The following is a 20,736-nucleotide window of genomic DNA, read 5'->3' as shown; positions in this document are numbered from 1 at the left end:
TGTAACGAATATTTATTTATACTATTTATCAATAAATATTACTTAAAAGTCATTAACACAATCATTAAACTCAAAATGAAACAAAAAAAAAAAAAAAAAATAGGAAGGTTGGTTAATTTTATTAAACAAAACAAATCAACTCGGTTTTATTATGACGCGTATAATACTATTTTTTTAAACCCAAATTATGCTACTGTATATGTATGTATCGGAAGTTTTATACAACGTACACCAGTCTATCTATCAGCAGAAATAAGACTGAAAACGGCCAGAGATATCCAGACTTGTTTTTATGTAATCGATTTATTGAAATCAATTTATTTAAAACTACAAAATAGTTTAATATACTTGTTCTCGAGCAGTTAGCCAAGTGAATTCCACGTCGTCCAGCTTTTCGAGAACTGAAAACATTGTTCTCGTTTTCAGGGTAAAGTATAAGAGACCCAAAACAGAAGCACTTATGATGTAGGTGCTAGCAGGAAGGGGACGGGGTTTGATTGGTCAGTGACGATGTCCAATCAGCGTCAGTGTAGGCTTCTGCTTTTCTGCTTCTGACGTGGAATTCACTTGGCTGATTGCCCGAGGGCAACTATATTCATCACTGCACTAGAAAAGATTCAGTTCTTATTACAAAATTGTTTTTCCAGATGCATAAAGGATTTATAATAAAGAGGAACCACTCTTAATTCACTTTCTTAACTACACAATATACATCTTTCGGCGCGAGTGGTCCCGAGTTCGATTCCCGGTGGGAGCACTTGGTCGAAAAATGCAACAGCTTTTTCAGGCCAGTCATCTTGAATGAGGTTTTTCCTGAGTTTCCCTCATTCACACCAGTCAAATGCCGGGATGGTACCTAACTTATAGGTCCCAGGCCACTTCCTTCCTTCCCCAATTCTTTCTTCTTTCGCTTTCCTCGGATAGTGTGATTGCCGAGGGACATCATCCTTTAAACGTGACAGTCTAACATGGTCAAGATGCCGAAAGCCCAGAAATCTAATTCCTTAACCTTCTTAATCCTACAATATACATCATACAGCAATCATGGAGCAACCGCCCGATATTTCTCTGCCTTGTGAATAGTTACCATATAACACACTTTAATACAAATGGTTTGATTTCCAGTTTAGCGTCCCTCTCAGCAGCAAAGTTATATATGGGATAAATCTACAGTTTAACGTGGGATCCGAATCACATGAATTTCAACTGGAAACCGAACCTGGGTCTCCTACGCCAAAGCCACATACGCTAACCGCTTAGCCACGAGCGAGCTCTACAGACAAAAAAGAGGATATTTTTAGTTTTCACAAAAATATTTATACTGTTCGATGACGTCACAGCGAGAAAATATAATTGATATAACTAAAATTCTACAATATCTGTTACGGAAATATTAAGTTTTTCCTTCGTATTTTGCGCTGGATGTGTTACTTTCCTCGGAAACCGAACACTGCAACAATATGAATTAAATATGAACAATTATTTTCAATATACAACCGCGGTCAATATGCTTTATTACTTCTCCTTTCGTCTTATGTATAATCATAATTTAACATGTGTAGAAAGTAGACATCTTGTAATGACTTTATACCGAAAAGCAGGATGTTTTACCAATGTACTTTTTTCTTTACTGTATTGGTAGTGGATCATCTATAAGAGCGTGATGAAAGTGGGAAATAGTAAGGTTGTTCGACCTGTCATAAAGCACTTGAAATTAATAATAATAATAAAAAACTAGAGACAAAAGAAAATAATGAGAACTTGTTGTTCCAAACATTAGGAAAGCTAGCTTATGAGTTATTGTAGCAATACTCTCAAGTATTAATATCTTCATACCCGTTTCTATAATTTCCCCATAGACTGAATACATCACATACTGTACCTGTACTTTTTCAAGCAACAATCATCTTTACATTTAATATTCTCTGAGAGAGTTTTGCTTTTTTTTAAAAAAAAAAACAAAAAACAAAAAAACAAAATAATGTTTTTCATAGTTGGCGCATTATAATATGTGTCATGGTCGATGGGAAATGGAAACACAATCATCGTGAAATGAACTCGAGATGACTGTTTCAATTTCGATTATATTCTGCTCCTCATTTGCCATTCAAACTATTTGTCCTAATTGTAACGATTAATTGTGTTTATATTAGGTCTGGAAACAAATTTTAAGATTTATTATCTGCTATTACTAATAACTTCCGTGTATCTCTGAACGTTCCTGTGCTTACCACCAGGGGTACGTGAACCCCACTTTGAGAACTATTGAGCTTATGGAGATCGTATGAATTAGTACTTACCTCCATTGCGGAGCTCATCGCAGATATTCTTGTGAATCCAACGATATCGCTGAAATATATTGTGACTGATTCGAAATTTTCAGCAGGCACCTGGAAGTATAAAAAGAAATTTAATTATAGCAATAAACTTTTACAATATTTATTAGTATCTTCCAATATACTTTTTAAGATTGAGGGTAATCTTAAGATCTCGTTTTTGGGAGATTTCATCAGCAACCATTGGAAAATTTTCGTAAGGTTGAAGGGAAATATACAACACATTTCATCAAAATAGAATAAAGGTTACGAAAATTTCATGAAATCCTAATAAATTCTAGGAATGATACAACTTTTTTTTTTAAAAAAATTTCATGATGGATAACAGTTCCTTTTCTTTGGCTAATTCCAATGACAAATAATGTGTGTAATCTTCAAGTTGCAAAGTACACACTACGTTTCACAAGAATTGAATTTTTAAAAGGAATGTCAAAAGGTTTGCTTAAATTTAACTCGTAGATTTCAACTCCAGTGCGAATTTTTCGGAAACCTGCAAGTAAAGACTGGATTCATTCTTTAAAGTGCAATCCCATTCCCATGCGAAGATGGGTAGGCCGTAGAAGGTAACACCTTCTCTGGGGCCATGATCATTTATTTATTGGTAGTTGCATTGAGAGATGGGTATCACAATTTATTATATATATATATATATATATATATATATATATATATATATATATATATATATATATATATATATATATATATATATATATATTTAGGCATACAGAAGAAGGTAATCTATCTTTGAGGTTTACGTCCTACGGCTATATCGACTAGGCTAAAGAAGACGGTGATGATGAGAAATGAATAAAATGGTGGAGTGAGAAAAGTGAGAGGAAACGGGAGAACCCCGAGGAAACCCACGCATATGCTTGGCGTGAGCTGGGATCGAACCAGCGACCCCATTCACCACAGGTGAACACTCTACCACTAAGCCACTGCGGCCTTGAAGGTGATCTAAGCACGGTATGTAATGTATATGATGAAATGAAATGCAGGTAACAGATCATAAGGATATACGACGTTAGTTGCGACGATGGTGTTAATCTTCTGCTCTAGTTCTACTCAAAGCGGGTTTGGTCACTTGGAGCCCTGTTAGTTGGGAAGCAAAGGAGTGCATTTATGAAATTATGTGCAATGGATGAATGGATGGGGATAATATATACGATGATAAGGGTTATGGTGAATGGTGGCCTTTCATCATTTTCATGGATAGCAAGAAGGAGATCTAATGGCGAATGTGCGTAACGTGGTGGAGCTGGACTCTATGGTCTAAGAGCTCACAGAGAATTGTATGAGCGTCTGCTATATGGCGTTGAATTTAACGAGAGCGAAGACTGTACAGGTGTGGTATGAGTGTTGGTATAGACATGCGACGGTAGATGTTTTATGTTATCGTCCGTGGTGGTAAGGAATAAGGAATGCGTTACACATGCCGATCGAGGACTTCGATAATTAGGCGACATGTCCATACATACGAGCAGGACGACCAAAAACTTTATATATATAAAGAATAAGTTTGATGTTAAGACACCAGTTAGTTCTGTTCAAACTGCGTAACAAATTGATTCGACATTAAATATTAGCTTATAAATTGGAGAGGTGGGTGTTCCAAGTGACACCAAGGTGTTTCACGCTATTTTGTAATGGTAATGGTAAACCTAGTAAGGTAAGATGCCAACGGTCTGGATTTCGTATTATGCAGTACTTGTTTCGTTTAAGTCCAAATAATGTCATTTGAGTTTTCGGTGGATTTAATTTCCATTTTAGACACCAACTAATTAGTTTATCAATTGCTGGGCGTAGTGCTTTATTCGAGCCATTGAGGAACATAAATCGAGATATGCCATATCATCAGCAAATTGAAGTACATAAATTGGTAGTTCTGGTATTGGCATATCAACAACATATAGGATGTATAATAGTGGTGACAAAACCGAACCTTGAGGTACTCCGGCCTGTAGGATGAAGCAATGAGATTGTGCTTGATTTATTTGTATGAAAGCTGAGCAATTATGGAGAAAGTTGATTATAAGCCTAACGTAGGATAGAATGCGGTAGTGGTAGAATGCGGAGTAATTTCAAGAGAAGTTCCTAGTGCCAGACTGTACCAAATATGCACTCAATATCGAAGGAACTATGGACAAATGACAGCCTTTTATTGGAATGGTTAATAAGGTAGTTCAACAATTTTAACAGTTCGTCGGTTATGCTAAAGGAAACCGAAAGGAACCGGTTTTGAAGGAAACCGAATTCGATTATGGAGAAAATCGAAACCGGTTTTTGGCACACGGTGTTTGCCCACCACAAAGTTCACTTGGCGGGGACTGGGATCGAACCCGTGACCCCAAGCACCAGAGGTGAACGGTCTACCACTGAGCCACCGCGATCCCGCTTTCATGATCACGTGTTCAGAATATTGATTAGATAGTGATAATTCCAGAAGCGGAAGCAAGTCCTTTCGTAGGCGCGACAGAAGACTTATCGGGTGTTGGTCGTGTGTCTGTAGATACTACGGCTTTTGATGAACTTTGAAGAGCCTTTGTGTACGAAGGACATGAAGGGGGCTGTGAACGGCCCCGATCTCAGGGAGAAGCGCTGTCGGAAGTTTGAGAAGAACTGGAAGTTTTGATGTTCTTGGCACGGGTTGTTTCCCGGTGAGATTCTGGTGGTGCCCCCATTTCAGTTGCTGATAGTCCTGAGTGTTTCCCCTTGTTTGCAGATGCGAAATCCAGTTTATGAGGCATGCGTCGTCGTCAGTGACTTCAGAAAAGCAAACCGAAATATAGAATAGGTAACAAAATATAATAAATAAAAAACTCCAAAAGACTTAAAAGTTCTTTTGTCAATCGTTTAAAGAGTGTATCTGTTTTTACTGTTCCCGGAAGTATGCCATTTCGTCATTGATTGTACAATAACTTCTCTGTTCATGTTTCACTGCATTTATCTCTTCTACGTTTCCATAATACTCGATACAAGGTACTGCATGAAAATCAAATAATAATTACGAGAAAAGGTCTGTGGGAATTGTGTTCCTAGGATATTATGTATGTGAGGAATGGGCAAGCTGGGTTAAATTCATATCTTTCTCTAATTGCCCATCATTGATCAATTTTCATCTCTTATTATTGATTGATTTCATTAATTCCCGATCAACCTATGATAGGGAAGTTATAAATACGCAAAAATGCGCCGTGTTGCGCCAGAATTGCATAACATATTTCGAAATTTACAATTAGCAAAGTTACATGGGAAAATTATTTTGTTTTTGCGAAATGTATATATAGAATTTCCAATATGGGCTTGATGTTACCCGTTTTATTTCTGTATTATTATCGAATGAAATGAAATGAAATTTTTATGTCCCACGATTATAGCACTTAATCTAGAGAAGACGGATGATTGGTTTAGTTTAATTAGAGTTTATCGTCTCTTTCAGCGGCAAAGGTGCTCGAGACGTAGATTTACAGTTTAACGTGGGATCCGAAGCACATGAACTCCCGCAAGGAATCGAACGCGGGACTACGGGCTAATAGCGCGTGCGCTATTCACATAGTCACGAGATTAGCGATACTCAATAGTAGTGAAATAATTGGTAGAATGTGCACGTAGTAAGAAACGGAAGAAGCCTCGAACACGATGTTGTCCAGCACAAAGACACATAGCTTGGGCTCGAACCAGTGGCCCCTCGCAACAGAGAAGAGCACAAAACCAGTGAGTCGCCGTGCACTTCCCTTATTACTAACAGTTTAAATCCCAAAATAGGATTATTTCGTAAGATTGGTTGAAGACTCACGCCAAGATTCAGTAAGATATGGTAAGGAATGGTACAGGCAGACAGACAAAAATAGAAATACTGGTTAAGATGAATGGTAGAAGCTGAGGCTTCAATCTAATTTTCTCTGCTTAATTATCTACAAAACGCAAACTAGTTCTGGCAAACAAGTTAATACTTTTAGATTCTTCTTTATCCTTATTCAGTTTATCACTTAAGCCTTTGACGTCATCATTTATTTGGAAGTCAAAAAGGTAGTTTAATTTATATTGCTCTATTCCAGTTATGGACATCAATGAACTAAATATTTAATGAATTCTGTATCCAAGTGTATGCTCTATGACGTCACTCGGATTCTCACCAATCCCCTCACAGAAAACAAAGAGGAAAGCAACTAACCTAGTGTTAACAGTGATAGAAACAAGTGATTACAGGCAAACAAGACACAACCTTTGGTTCTGCACACACACACACACACACTACGCATGGATTCATAACTAATCGGACATTGTCGACACTTCTTTTAATCCATTGCCTCACCTTATCCTCTCTTCTTCTTCTTCTTCTTCTTCTTACTAAACCTGTTCTACTTCTGTTACTGTGAAGGTATCCTGTCCAACACGATGAATTGTGTATATAATAATAATAGCAAATTTTGGACATAATTGGATTAAATTCTGTAAAAATGACAAACATTATTTATATGAATTCAAGGCCAGTGAATTCTCAGTATCAGATCAATGTTAAAGTTATATTTTAGCTTCCATTTCCTTTTAGGGCAACTAACAGTTCACAGTTTTATTTCAGCCATAAAAAGAATTTCTATTTTGTGTTGACTCGTTTTCTTATATATATTTTTTAATGAATAAATATGCAGATTGTTCCGTTATCCACATTCCAATCATCCCCTTAGGGTGGATTTTCATGCAATCGTCCATTGTGTTCTTTGCTTGTGATTAGGGATGGCCAGAACCGGTTCCTGGTGGAACCGGTTTTCGGCTCTGAATGGATCCGGTTCTAGAAGATCGAGTTCCGGGACCGGAACTTTGTGCCCATCAATACGCTAAATCCGAGCTGTTTGCAGGTGGTAGATGAAATGGTAGAAGCTATAGGCAGGCGCTAAGGCGACGGCCGATTGTCAAATTTGGTTAAACAGGCAAACTGGCAGACTCATTTCGCCAAACGCACACTGGTGGACCAAAACTTTTTTTCTGGGTTGCACAAGAGGGTCTGGGCGGGGAGGGTACAAGCACGTGGTCCTTTTTGCAGTGTTTTGAAGGTGAACTTTGTGCCTCCTTTACGGAGCTTTGGGGGCTTTCGGATCCAGGTCTGGAACCGGTTCTGAAAACCGGATCTCTAAGAACCAGTTTCTAGCGGAACTTTGTGGCCGTCTCTACTTGCGATTTGGTTGAATAGCCAATTAAGAAAGATGTTTAAGACGGTTTTACGTGTAACACAACTTTCTGTTGGCTACATATAGAAATCGCAAGCAACGAACGCAACGCACGTTCGCATGAAAATCCGCTATTATTTGACGTCAATCTACACACTTTGCATTTTCACTATCCATGCGGCCATTTTATTGAACTCGCGATTTCAATGACCGAAGCCTTCCAATAAAGCTGGGAAAAAAGGAGAGACAGGGAGGAGTAATGAATGAGTTAACCCAGAATAAGTATGCAAGACGTACGAGAGCGATTCTTGTTCTTTAGAATCCAAATATTACCCACGTTTAGTAAGGATAACACCTTCATTTACGCCTTCTTACATTAACGGCAAGATAGACATTGTTGTCAAAACAACATACGCTCACCGGATTGTTCATCACAGCCGATTAAGTTGATTTACGTTGCATCTGCGCCAAGGTTCGCTTCAAGTCGTCTGACCGCCCATCGCCAGGACATCAGCAGGATTGCCACACTCAAGACTCGCGATGATGCCAAACACGGGTCTGAATTATGCTAGATTTTTATAAATTATGCCAGATTTTCTAACTACCTTTCCTAACTAATTTTAAAGACCCTCCCCCTTCTTATCTTCATTATTTTAATGAAGTGTTTCAATTGTTTTTATGTACAAAGCTAATATGACGCTGTCAGGAATGATAATGAAATAAATTGGTATATGGCACATTATAGGGGAGGAAGGTCGAATTTATGTTTTATGAATGGATAACATTTTAAGAAATATATACAAAACATGCCGCTTCCGACACAAGCCTGAAGCATTTCTTTTAGTGTATTACTAACTGTCCCCTGACGCTCATATCCATCCCCTGTCAAGTTGTAAATTGAAAGGGACAGAAACATCCTAGATAACCAAACATTCAGGTTTGAGTTGACAGTAATAAAACTATGGTTAAGTAATTATGTTTTGTAGAGTCACGTTTTGCTGTTTTTGAACATTTCTCTGAATTCAACAATAAATTACAACCGCGAAAATACTGTCTGGTCTCACTGTTCCAACCATCGCTTCAGCTAAGAGGAATAATTTTCGACGGTCCATGAACCATCTAAATTTTCGTTCTTTTTCTGTTCATCAGAGGGAAGAATGAAATTATGCTAGATTTGGCCAAGATGCTAGATGCTAAATGCATGTGAATTATGCTAGATCTAGCACCAAGATGCTAGGTATGGCTTCACTGGACATCAGGTACCGGAAGACAACAACGCATGAAGAGAGACATCGTGAAAGAATCGTCGAAATCATCAGTCAAGTGCTGTGTAGATCTTTACCTATCCTAAATACATCCCTTACTCTTCAACCCCTTTTCCACTCTCTCACATTACAATCTGTTTACAATTGAAAGGTACTCAATTTAGTTATATACTGAGAAAAAGACATCGTACGTGGCGTACGTAAAAACCTAGGTTAGGAGTGTTAATCCAAGTGTTTTCGACTTAACGTACAGCAAACGCATAACTGAAAAAGTACATTTTAATCCGTACTTTCTGTACAAATATTCCGAACAAACGTACTTTCCGTGCGAGCGGAACAACTGTATAAAGGTGTCAGGATCTCATATACAGATGTACGTATGTAATACATAGCTGATATATGTAACATATGTATATGTATGTGATATACGAAAGACTGTTACATGTCAGACATCTTGCAACGGCATTATGTAACATGGGGAAAAGTATGTAGCATATGGATAACGTATGTTCCGTACTGATTTCCGTAGTAAACATTAAGAGTCCGTGTATTTATATAATATACCGCTGTCCGGATAACGGTTTTTATTCAGTGTAATCAACCCAAGTAAACAGTTTGAAGTTTTGAGCATTATTCCTTAATATATATAATATTTTGAAAAGTACCGGGTGTATCAAAAGTCCGAGACCGTAGGCCAACTCCGTTATCAGTAAATACACGAAAGACGGGAAAGAGGGAAAAGTTGTTGGAAAGAAGTTGTTTTCACTCAAAAATGGTGGAATCCAACCGCAATAGCGGTTTAGGCCCCACATTGATAAGGCGCACTGTGTTAAATGAAAAAGTAATGTTTTCAGTCCAATAGGCTCTTCGAATGGAACGAAAACATGCGCAAAAACGTGAACGTGCATATTGTTGTGTGAGGGAACTACGTAAGAACAGTTTAAATTCATTTCCCAAGATTACTGTTCGAATATTGTTGGCGTGATAAGGACTCAAGCCTACTGAACTGGCAATTGCTTTTATATTTAACACAGGGCGCCTTGGTAGTGTGAAACTGAAACGGCTGGTGTGCTGGAGAAAATCGACCTTTACCTTATAGCCACTTGATTGTTTCGAGGCAGGGCGCCAGTCAGAAGGCAGAAAGCGTGATGGGGGTCGTATTAAAACGGCTACGGATCAACATAATATGGAAACACTGCGAATATTTCTTGAAAATGATCGACGATCGTTAATGAACTGAATATTTCATATGTGTCATTATACCAGATACTAACACAGCATTTTGTCATGCGTAAGATTTCAGAAAGATAGATGCCTCACATGTCCTGACGAGGTACAAAACTGACACCGATGCGAATGCATACGTTTACACCTTGAACGTTACGCGCAAGAATGAATTGACTTCTTCCATCTCTTTATTGCGATTGATGAAACATGGAGGAGAGCCTACGAACCAGAATTGAAGTGGATAGCGTGACCAAGAGTCCCCACGATCAGAAAAAAAGGTCAAAGAAGAGCCAACAAACGTAAAGGGCTTGATGATAATGTCCTATGACCACGGAGTCATTATTCTTTTTCATCAAGTACCACCAGGGCTTATACTATGCCTGCGTACTATGCTTCGTAGAGGAGGTACCATTTGCGGTCAGCATTACGGAGCAAAAAGACACATCTCGTACAAGCTGGATTTAATCTGCTCTAGGGGTGGACGGTTCCTGAAAACGTAAACCGCGGTTTCGGTTTGCCACTTAAACCGGTTTGGAACGGTTAACCGAAACCGAACCGTTTCCAAACCGAGCCGAACCGAACCGATCCCAAACCGAACCGAACTGATCGAAAACCGAACCGAACCGTTCACAAATCGAACCGAACCGAACCGATCCCAAACCGAACCGAACTGATCGAAAAACGAACCGAACCGTTCAAAAACCGAACCGAATCGTACCGTTCAGAACTGTCCGTAGAACTTTGACAAACTAAACTGTCATACAACCATTTAGCAGATTTGTGTATAATAAAAGAATAAAATAGCAAAGAGCCTGAAAGTTCTCATTGCAGTATATATATATATATATATATATATATATATATATATATATATATATATATATATATATATATATATATATATATATATAATGTTTGTATATATTTTGTATGTATGGAGATAGATAAAAAAAAATCACATAGCTAGATACCACGTATGCACAAAAAATCCTGGCAATACAAGTATTTGATGGAGAAATGATCCCAATAAATTCCTTCAAATTAGAAGCATTTCATTTGTCAACGGAATAAAAAACCATCACTGGTAGTGATCAGTCTTTGAAAAAGATGAAATTCGTTGGGTTAAGTTCTGACCTGTTAAGCCCCCCCATTCTACAACTGCTTCAAATTCGAAAATATTATTCCCCTTGTCTACCTTCACTTTTAATATTCCCGCTCAAATAGCAGCTTGCGTATGTGTCTTCATTTCTCTCATTTTTCATACTTTCATTCTCACCGTCGTGATTAATATTATAAGAAAAGCGTGATTAACTAATCAGACTCATCATCATCAAAACGCCGAACACATATTTCAGACTTTGACCGTTTCTGGTTTTGAAAACTCTCCTACGTACAATGTAAGTCAATACTCGGCACCTTGTATATCACATCGTTAACAAATCATTATATAATTACTTTCTGTAAATAATAAGCAAAAGCTTCTTGTGAGTTTTACTGAAACGTTTGGATTGCGAGCGTAGTGAGCAAGAAAATTTTTAACAAATCTATTTCTTTGCAAACCGACAACAATATTGATTTAATAGGGCGCCAATACTTTTACGGGGCACCACATCGTTTACTCATTTTCAACACTTCATTTTTCTTATTGCTTGTTCGGCGCCCTCTTGCTACCAGCTCCTCCCCCGTAGCTACGGCTCTGGGTGTGGTATCTTCTCCGTCACGATGTAGGTTTTGTACATTTGCTAATCGTACACATAAATATCATTCTCTGACAGAAGAGTTGCACTAAGTTGCAATCTCGCTATCTTCGATTCTGGACAGTGAACACAATGGCGAGGAAAGATCTACCATTTCCCACTTTAATTTCTCTTTATTTCATCACCATACGGCCAACGAGTGTGATTACAGAGGTAATAAAGGAGTAGTATACACACGTGAGAAATTGTAAAAGATCTAGGCTTAATAATAGAACAAGGGCTTAGCTAGAGTAAACACATTTCTGAACAGTGTATTAAAGCTAAGCGCATCTTACGACAGTTTTATAAATTAAAAGTCTATTTGTCGCAAGAAACAAGACTATATCTTGTTAACACTCTCATTTTGCCTCTGTTCGACTACTGCGATTCAATATATGGTAGCTCTCTCTCCACTCAAAATAATAGGGCAATTCAGAAAATACAGAATTACTCTTTACGCTTCTCTCTCTATTACAGAAAGTCTTAGCATATTCTGCCGGTACTTAATGAAAACAATATCCTAACCATGTCCCGAAGACATCTCCGATACTGTTGTTTACTATAAAAAATAAATATACATAAAACACCACCTTATTTGCATCATAAATTAACATGTAGATCAGAAATTTACCGTTACAATACCCGAAGAAGTAATAAACTGAATATGCCCCGGCATTCTTTAAAAATAACAGAGAAGGCATTTTCAATTTCGGCAGTAAGAATCTGGAACTCCCTACCACAGTTAATCACTGACAAACCATACAATTCATTTAAATCATCACTCCAAACATTATTATTTAGAGATCAGAGACAAAGCATTGGCACACATGAAAGGTTTACTACAGTATGAAATTGGACTGAAATTGGTACGAAATTGGACCAACAGTATTAGTTTTTTTTGTTTTGTTTACATTTACATTTACTGAGTGGTTTGTTTATTCTTAGTATTATTGAATGTACCATGTTATGTTGTTATTTGTATCTTGTATCTTATTTGTGTCTTTGTTTTTTTCTTTCTTTTCTTTGTAATGATGACAAGAGTTAGGTGGCAGAGCAGGCTCCGGCTGAACCTCGCCCGCTGAAATAAAGAGAAATTCAATTCAATTCAATTCAAATTGGCAGACATTGATCTGGCATACGGGAAAGCGGACGGTAATGGCCGTGTGGCACAACGGTGTACAGACAACAGTTTCCTAATCTTAGAATTCTACACCACGCAACGTTTTCAGGTGTAGATCGAAGATTACAAGAAACAGGATTGCTGGAAGTACACAGGCCCAATGCTCGACGAAACAGAACCGCATGGACTGTGACTTTTGAGGAGGAAATTCTTGCTTGAGATCAGAGAAAACCGTCCACCAGCACACGGGTAGTAACTGCTGAAATTAACACCCATCATCGGCAAGTTTCGAACATGCTTCACGAAAATCAGATGTACTCTTTCCACGTCCAAAGGGTGCGTGCATTACACGTCATCCACGTACGCGGGAGTTTGTCCAGTGGTTACGCGAACCATGCTAATATATCCCGCTTCATGTCTCGTATTCGCTTCAAAGATAAAGCTATGTTTCCCCATGATGGGGTGATGAACACTCACACTCAACATTTGTGGTCTGAGGCAAACTCATATGGAATGTCAACTCGTGCCCATCAGGAACAGTGTTCTGTGAATGTGTGGGCATGAGTCGTTGATAATTCTCATCAGACCGTACCCACTACCACAATGCCTAACCGGGTGGGAGTATTGGATATTTTTTAAAGAGATTCTGCCTGAACTACTAGAGACTGTGCCACTGGCTGTTCATCGAAACATGTGGTTTATGCACAACGGTGCTCCAGCACATTTGCTGTGGAGGTGCGAACTTGTCGTAGCGCATCCTTTCCGAACAAATGGACGGCAGAGAAGGACAGGTATCTTGGCCACCTCGCTCATCCGACCTTAACCACTTAGATTTCTTTTTCTGGAGCCATATGAAACAACTAATCTACGCGACGCCTGTGCAATCAGAGGAGGATTTGGTTGCTCGAATTGTTGCTGCCGCGTGGAGCATTCAGGAAACGGCAGGAGTGTTTCAACGCGTTCACAGCGTCTTTCCCTTCGACGCCGCTGTAACCTTTGCATTGAAGTGGTGGGTTGAAACTTTGAAACCTTTTGCAGTGTCCGTTCTGACAACCATCCTCTTTCCATGTAAACAAAGACTCCCCTCTGTACCTTGCTCCCACAACTACCTTCTGTATGCAGTCCGTTATACGATTTGGATCCAGAAATATTGGCCCCTGTTACAGTACGTACAAATATCGTGAATGGAAGGAATATTTTGTTTCACACCCGTCAGTTTACAACATTAATTGAAAAAAACGTATTGTAGTTGCATTTGTGTGATGTACTGATCGAAATGAATGTGCTAAAACACAGGGTTGGCTGGTTTAAACCAAGGTGGTTTAAACCTTGGTTTATACCAGCTGGTTTAAAAAAACAACTGGTTTAAACCAAAAAACGAAAAATGTTTGTAAAAGTGTAACTATTCGTAAAATCTTGATGAACACAAATTTGTGGGTTATCACGTTTCACTCCCATATATTATTCGTACTATATTCAGACCTAAATTCCCCATTCTCTACTCAAAGAGATTATACATTACAAAAGCAACCTTTTTTATGTAACTTTATGGATGTTTCTTTTGTGATTTTTTAATAATTTATTATTATTGTTATGGAACCAAAGGAAAATTCTAAACATTGTTTCGTTTTAATAATGTTTACTATCGATAAAATACATCGAAATGCCGTACTTTTTTGGGGAGGGGGGTCATGCAAACCCCACGAGAGGCAATTATTGAAAATAACAAGAATCTTTGGTAACTATTTTTGTATAAATGGGTCAGAGCCAAAGTGGACTCAAATAATTCGTATCTTTAATAACTTTTCTTACTGATATGCAAAGTAAGTCGTTATATTTCTTTATCTTGGACTAATAAAAGTCATAGTGAACTGGCTTGGACTAAATTGGTTCTTCTGTTTTCTGTAATACTTTAATTATCCATATATAATTCTGTATAATGGTTCCACTTGTGCAATTGTTTATCTTTTTGTTCTTCTGTCCTAATGACTCTTGACGATTATATTAACAAATATGCAAAGATCAGTCAACGTATTTTAATCAGGAGTCCTTCGTGAGTGAGTCGGCAGACGTATCGCATTTGTGGCCAATTAGTCCCGGTTTCTAGTTCAAATAGAGGACAATTTCTCTTGGATGTAAGCCGAGAAGCGGTTTGGATTCCGCTTTAAGCTTTGGTGACTCCTTTCAGCATAACCCGGTTGTTGCATACTAACACCAAGGCAAAACAAGCTTATTTCTGTCCATATGTGATATAAATACATAGAGCAAATAATTTAAACCAAAAAAACCTGGTTTAAACAAAAAAAAGGTTTAAACCAAAAAACCTGTTTTTTTGGTTTTTCAATAAAAACTATGTTTTTTTGCTAACCCTGCTAAAACAGTTATGTGTATTATTATTATTATTATTATTATTACGCGTTCTTTATTTGTCTGTAGTTCTTGTTCAATTACTGTAGTTGTAAAGGTAGATGCGTTCTCAAAAGCGTTGCGATATCACTAATATGAGCAGATCAACAATCGGAATTTCTTTATTTTCTGTTACTTATCGGCTTGTGCCGTACGTATTTTTACATTCTAGAAACGTAAAGTTTTCAGTGAGTTCTTGTACAACGACTTTACTAGTACTTTTTGAGGAGGTATGCAACCACACAGTAATTTTTACTTCATCCGCCATCTTTTATCTTCGTGTATGAGTACTGACCTGCCACGTAGTATTATTTACAGGCAGTGAAATGTCCTTTACATGTTGTACACTCAATTTACGTCATAAAATATCAGGAAATTTCCTGTGCCGCCGTTGCACAAATCTGAAAACTGCAAATTTGGATAGAGCTTGTTGGAATATTTTGTCGATATCATGCCACATCACGTCTACAATCAGTAGTTTGTGCAATATTTAACTCTGAAGTTTGTTTTCCCACGCTTTCGGCAGCCTATAACACGTAAACGACACGCTTTTCGTCCTATGTGTAGTGGATTTTTTTTCCTCAGGAATCACCCCTCTGTTTCTGTACAAACAATTTAGCGCCATACTGTGTAGCGTCATCAGAATCAATTTGACTACACTAACTCGACAAAAGTAACTGTTCTCAAAAACAGCATAAATATTCTTGGTTACCTGATAATATTACACCACGATATATTCCACATACAGGTGTAAATCATGCCCTCCCTCCCTAGTCATTTCAAGACGAATTTAATGTTTCATTCTAAACGTAGCTTCTCCTGGAATAGAATCCACCCTTCAAGTAACTGCCACCCCTACCACGGTATCTCCTAAATCCACCCCTGCCGTAAAGTTGTCTTCCAACTGATATTAAGGGTTTTATTCCAAAATCCAAAGCATCAGTAAAAGTACCCACACAAGTACGACCCCTAAATTGTTTCAGTAATATCGAAATAATTTTAATCTGAATAAAGTTATACCGGAAAACGTAACATTCAGCATTATTATAATGTCTGGGTGGACGGTTGCTAATAATGCAAACTGCGTTTCTGTCGATTTCAAATATTGAACTGAAACCGAACAAAACAGTCCTCAAAAAGGGCCCAACAGTTCTTAAACCGAACCGAACCATTGTACAAACCGAACCGAAATCTTTACAAACCGAACCGTTCCCAAACCGAACCGAACCGAACCGTTCCCAAACCGGACCGGACAGGTTTGAAGTCCAAACCGATTGATTCGGTTTAGACTACAAACCGAACCGAAACCGGTTAACCGGTTCTTGGAACACCCCTAATCTGCTCCACGACAACGCCAAATGTCATACTGTCCAGACTATCTGGGATTGGGAGGTACTACAGTGCTGACCTTACTCCTCGGATGTGAACCACCGCAATTTTAGTTTGGTCCCAAAAATAAGAGAATCATTTCGGAGATAATGTTTCAGTGACATTCCCAGCATTGTTCATGCCCTAAGGTGCTCTCTCGAAACTCTCTCAGAGGGCTCTCAGAGGTACCCAACGTCTATTAGATATTTGGAAACGTGTTTACCAGGCAGGCCGAGAGTACATCGAGGAAATGTAACAATTTTCTACATGAGTAACACATTTCATTTTTATTTCCCAGATAGGTAGCCTTGCAATCTAAATGACCCTCATATTTGTCTTCTAACTGAATAATGACACATATACTATTTGTAAAAAATGCTATCAAAAAATTAATGAAAGATAAATTTATTCCCAAATTAGGAAACTTACTAACATGTCACTGAATGTGCCCTGGCGTTCTATACTAATTTCATGCAAAGATCTACAATTGTACTTGAAGGTGACATTAAGTTAATTTCGCTATCTTTTCCCGTAAAAGTAGCTAATTTGCTAACAAGTATCCTAGTCAATAAGGCAGTGAAAAAGCCACAGTGAATTTCGAGTCATTGATTTACCAGTACATGTGGAACAGGAGCGGAAACAAGATTAACCACAAAACAGAAGGGGAAAATCGTAAGGTCCCCTACAAACGTAAAATCAGGAACTGAAAACTAGTACACATTACATATCCTTAGTACGCATCAGGAAACTAGGCTCAAAATATTTTTAGTTACTTTTAATGACTTTGACCGGATATATAGTTCTGAAGGCTTCATGTTATCATCCCTCGCAAGTTTCGGAGAATTAAACTAACTCTATTAACGTATGCCAACTTATTGGATCAAAATCCGGACGTCCACATACACAATTTATATCCACACATAGCTCATGTAATAATAACCATGTTAGCATGGGGGTAATTTAGAATGCATTCTCATAACGAAACTTAACCATTTAATTTTAGGTAGAGCGATGAATTTGTTAAGATGGATAGTTTAGATTTCATAAATAAAACTAGAGGTATCAGATTAGATAATTACCCAAAACTGGTGCTGTGGCCTTATGACAAAATCAATAATAACTGTTATAATAAATTAGAAGTTAGCTTTTGATGTGAATGAAATTGGTAATGAAGTCGAATAATAGAAGTGTGTTATCGATTCATAACCAGCATGTAGTCACCAAGATTTTGATCAGAGAAGAATTAAGAGGTCGAACCTTCCTCTGTGATGGTCACTTCAAAACTATCTCGAGTTCACTACTCTTTTTCCACCTACCTTTTCTTCCTAGTTTTTGGTAGCGTCATTTCTTCCGCTTACAATTAAATTTTCAAGAATTTCCTCATGAGTCGAAGTAGGAAGTGTTTGTTACTGACTTGACACATTGCTACATAACATAAGTTATATTTCCTATTAAAAGAATGTTTTATCTAGGCCTAGACATAGTTTTGAATTGTTACGAGACTTCCTTAATTGGTCTACACATGTGAACGACCTAACAGCACCAGAGTGGGAATTGAGTGTTTATTTCCATTGAAAATATGAACATTTACAAAATATTAATATCAAAATTAATAAAATATCATTTATCCTTTACGAATTAACTTTAGTCATATTATACTATGGTCTATGGAGCCCAGAGATTCAATACAGCATTTATATAACCTCTCCGTTCACTTCTATCCTTAGCCAACTTAATCCAGTTTCTACTTTCTATTCCTATTTCTGAGAGATCCATCTTAATATTGTCATTCTCTTTCTAGTGGTTGTTTTACGATTTAATTTCCAGCTAAAACTTTGAAAGCGTTCCTACTTTCTTACATTCTGGCTACTTGACCTGCCCACCTGAGCCTCATATACTTGATTATACTAAAAATGTTTGTTAAACGGTATAAAATACACAGTTTCTCGTTATGCAAGTTTCCGCTCTTCCGCGTTCCCGTTTCTCTTGTTTCCGAATATTCGTCTCAGGAGTTTCAGAGAATTGTGACTCGAAGATTACACATTTGTGGATCCACATTGATATTTTTTTATGTTTTCGTGTGAGGAATAATGTTCCATATAAATTATACGGTATGATGACAGAGGAAAGAGGGAGGGAGAGAGAGAGAGAGAGAGAGAGAGAGGAATCTATTTAAAAAAGAAAGAAAATTTGTTGTAAAAACATTAAACCAATAGAAGCACAATGTATGTATCGTTTCTCTGCGGATGTTGTGGTGATTTGGACACTGTTTAAATACAGGGTGGCTCAAAAGTAGGTACACAGTACCGTACTGATCACCTCATTGTGTTTTATATAATTTCTTGTTGTTATCCATCAAGTAGACTTAATTTCTTTATTATTTGTTCTTAATGTGTTTTTATTTACATCTTAAGCTCGGAAGAGCCGAAAGAAAAAAATCCGTAAACTAGAATGTTATATTTGATCAATGCAGGGTTGTATAGCTACTTTTGAGCTACCCTGTATTTTCATACAAAAATGTTTCACGTACTTGTCTTTGTTGTTTGAGTTGTTTGGCAACTGCAGATGGCAGCATCTGACACAGGAGACGATCGCTTTTCCTCTTCTCGCATTTTAATTCCATAGTTCGACTCACCAAGGTACCGGCAAAGGACTGCAACAGAAACAAACAAACAAACAAAAAATGTAATATGGAGTAATTAAATAGAGTGAAACCTCTCTAAAGCGGATAGTCGTGGGGAATCAAAGTGTCCGCTACAGAGAGGAATTATCCTTAGAGAGGTTTCAATATATTCATATGTAAATTGGTAAACAAAGTTATATGTAATTAGAAAAATAATATTTTTGCATGAATCATTTTTTACGAATATTACAAAAATGTTACTGAATCTGCATTATCCTTCGCCATTCAATACTCTATGTTCGAGGCACAACATGGAAAAAAGATGTTATAGTTCTGTGCACTTTACACTTATCACTACTTACTAGTTCTAGGTATGTTGCTTTAATTTGTGAGTTAATTGCAGTCCAGAAATGTCTTTTTTGAGACAATATGCGTACTCGCGAGCAAAATATATCAAACTTGTCTTCTACTTGCTTAGAGATTCCAGCGGGGCAGTAGAATGACGTGTCATCCCAAACAATCACTTTTGTGTCTGAAACGAATTGGATGGGAGTAGAATGCAAACAAAGGACATGAGGGTGTTGTTAAACAGAGACGCTTCGTCTAGGTTGCTGAGCAGACAGTTGAGGAGGCAAAATTTTGTTACATTCTTTCTTGGTGACACAGGTATGAATGACTAAAAATTCACTTTTACTGTACTTTTCAACTCGTTTCTAGAGAAAGTGTCCGTAAAGCCACATTGCCACGTTAAATGAATCTTGTAGCTGTCATAAAAGACACCTTGCAACCTGATCTTTCTATTTACTCTTTACATGTTACAACTTCTTGAAAGCAAGAAAGGTTTCTCCACAGATGCAGCACTGCACTCTACTGGGCAAACAGTGAACCTCATTAAAAACGTGTATTTTGGCGCACTTTCCCTCCCTGTCCAAAAGAATCCGTTGTTTCGTTGAATAACCGACGAAACTGGTTTTTCTTTTATGTCAGCGGGAGGGCGATAGCAGGTAGCAAGCAAGATATCGCAGAAAGTTGCGCATCGTTCAACTTCTTGCAAGATAGAAAAAATGTTTTATGACCCTTTCAAGACTATGTGTACATTGTGAAATATGGTAGGGTTTCAAGATTTCATTTTTTATGACAGCTACAAATGCTTCTAACATGGCAATGTGGCTTAATACGGAGGTAAATACCTATAAAAGACAGGAAAGACTGTCTTTGTCCGTACTAGAGAGTGTGCGCTATTTATGGTTGGTTGCCACGTTAAATGAATCTTGTAGCTGTCATAAAAAAATCTTGAAACCCTACCATATTTCACCATGTAAACATAGTCTTAAAAGGGACACACAACATTTTTTTCCATCTTGTAAGGAGCTGAACCATGTGCAACTTTCTGGGACGCCTTGCTTGATACTTGCTATCGCTCTCCCGCTGACATAAAGGAAAAAACAGTTTCGCCGCTTCCGAAACAACGGATTCTTTTGGAC

General features: G+C 37.7%; 1 protein-coding gene across 2 annotated transcripts in view; it reads right to left on the bottom strand.

Moving 5' to 3' along the window:
- Positions 1–20,736, bottom strand: part of LOC145671668 (uncharacterized) — a 1,096,828-nt gene that overhangs the window by 69,613 nt on the left and 1,006,479 nt on the right. For both annotated transcript variants that reach the window (XR_014128525.1, XM_081740866.1), the window contains exons 9-10: positions 19,160–19,282; positions 2,301–2,390 (exon numbers count right to left, since the gene is read on the bottom strand). Coding sequence is in view for 1 of the 2 variants with exons in the window: in XM_081740866.1 (XP_081596992.1) it covers positions 2,301–2,390; positions 19,160–19,282 (213 nt within the window). In the remaining variant the exon portion in view is untranslated. The remainder of the gene's footprint in view (positions 1–2,300; positions 2,391–19,159; positions 19,283–20,736) is intronic.

Source organism: Thermobia domestica, chromosome 15 (assembly GCF_964235325.1).
Source record: "Thermobia domestica chromosome 15, izTheDome1.hap1.1, whole genome shotgun sequence".
Taxonomy (NCBI): Eukaryota; Metazoa; Arthropoda; class Insecta; order Zygentoma; family Lepismatidae; genus Thermobia; species Thermobia domestica.
The sequence above is the reverse complement of the archived record's forward strand: the minus strand, read 5'-3'. Positions and strand labels throughout refer to the sequence as shown.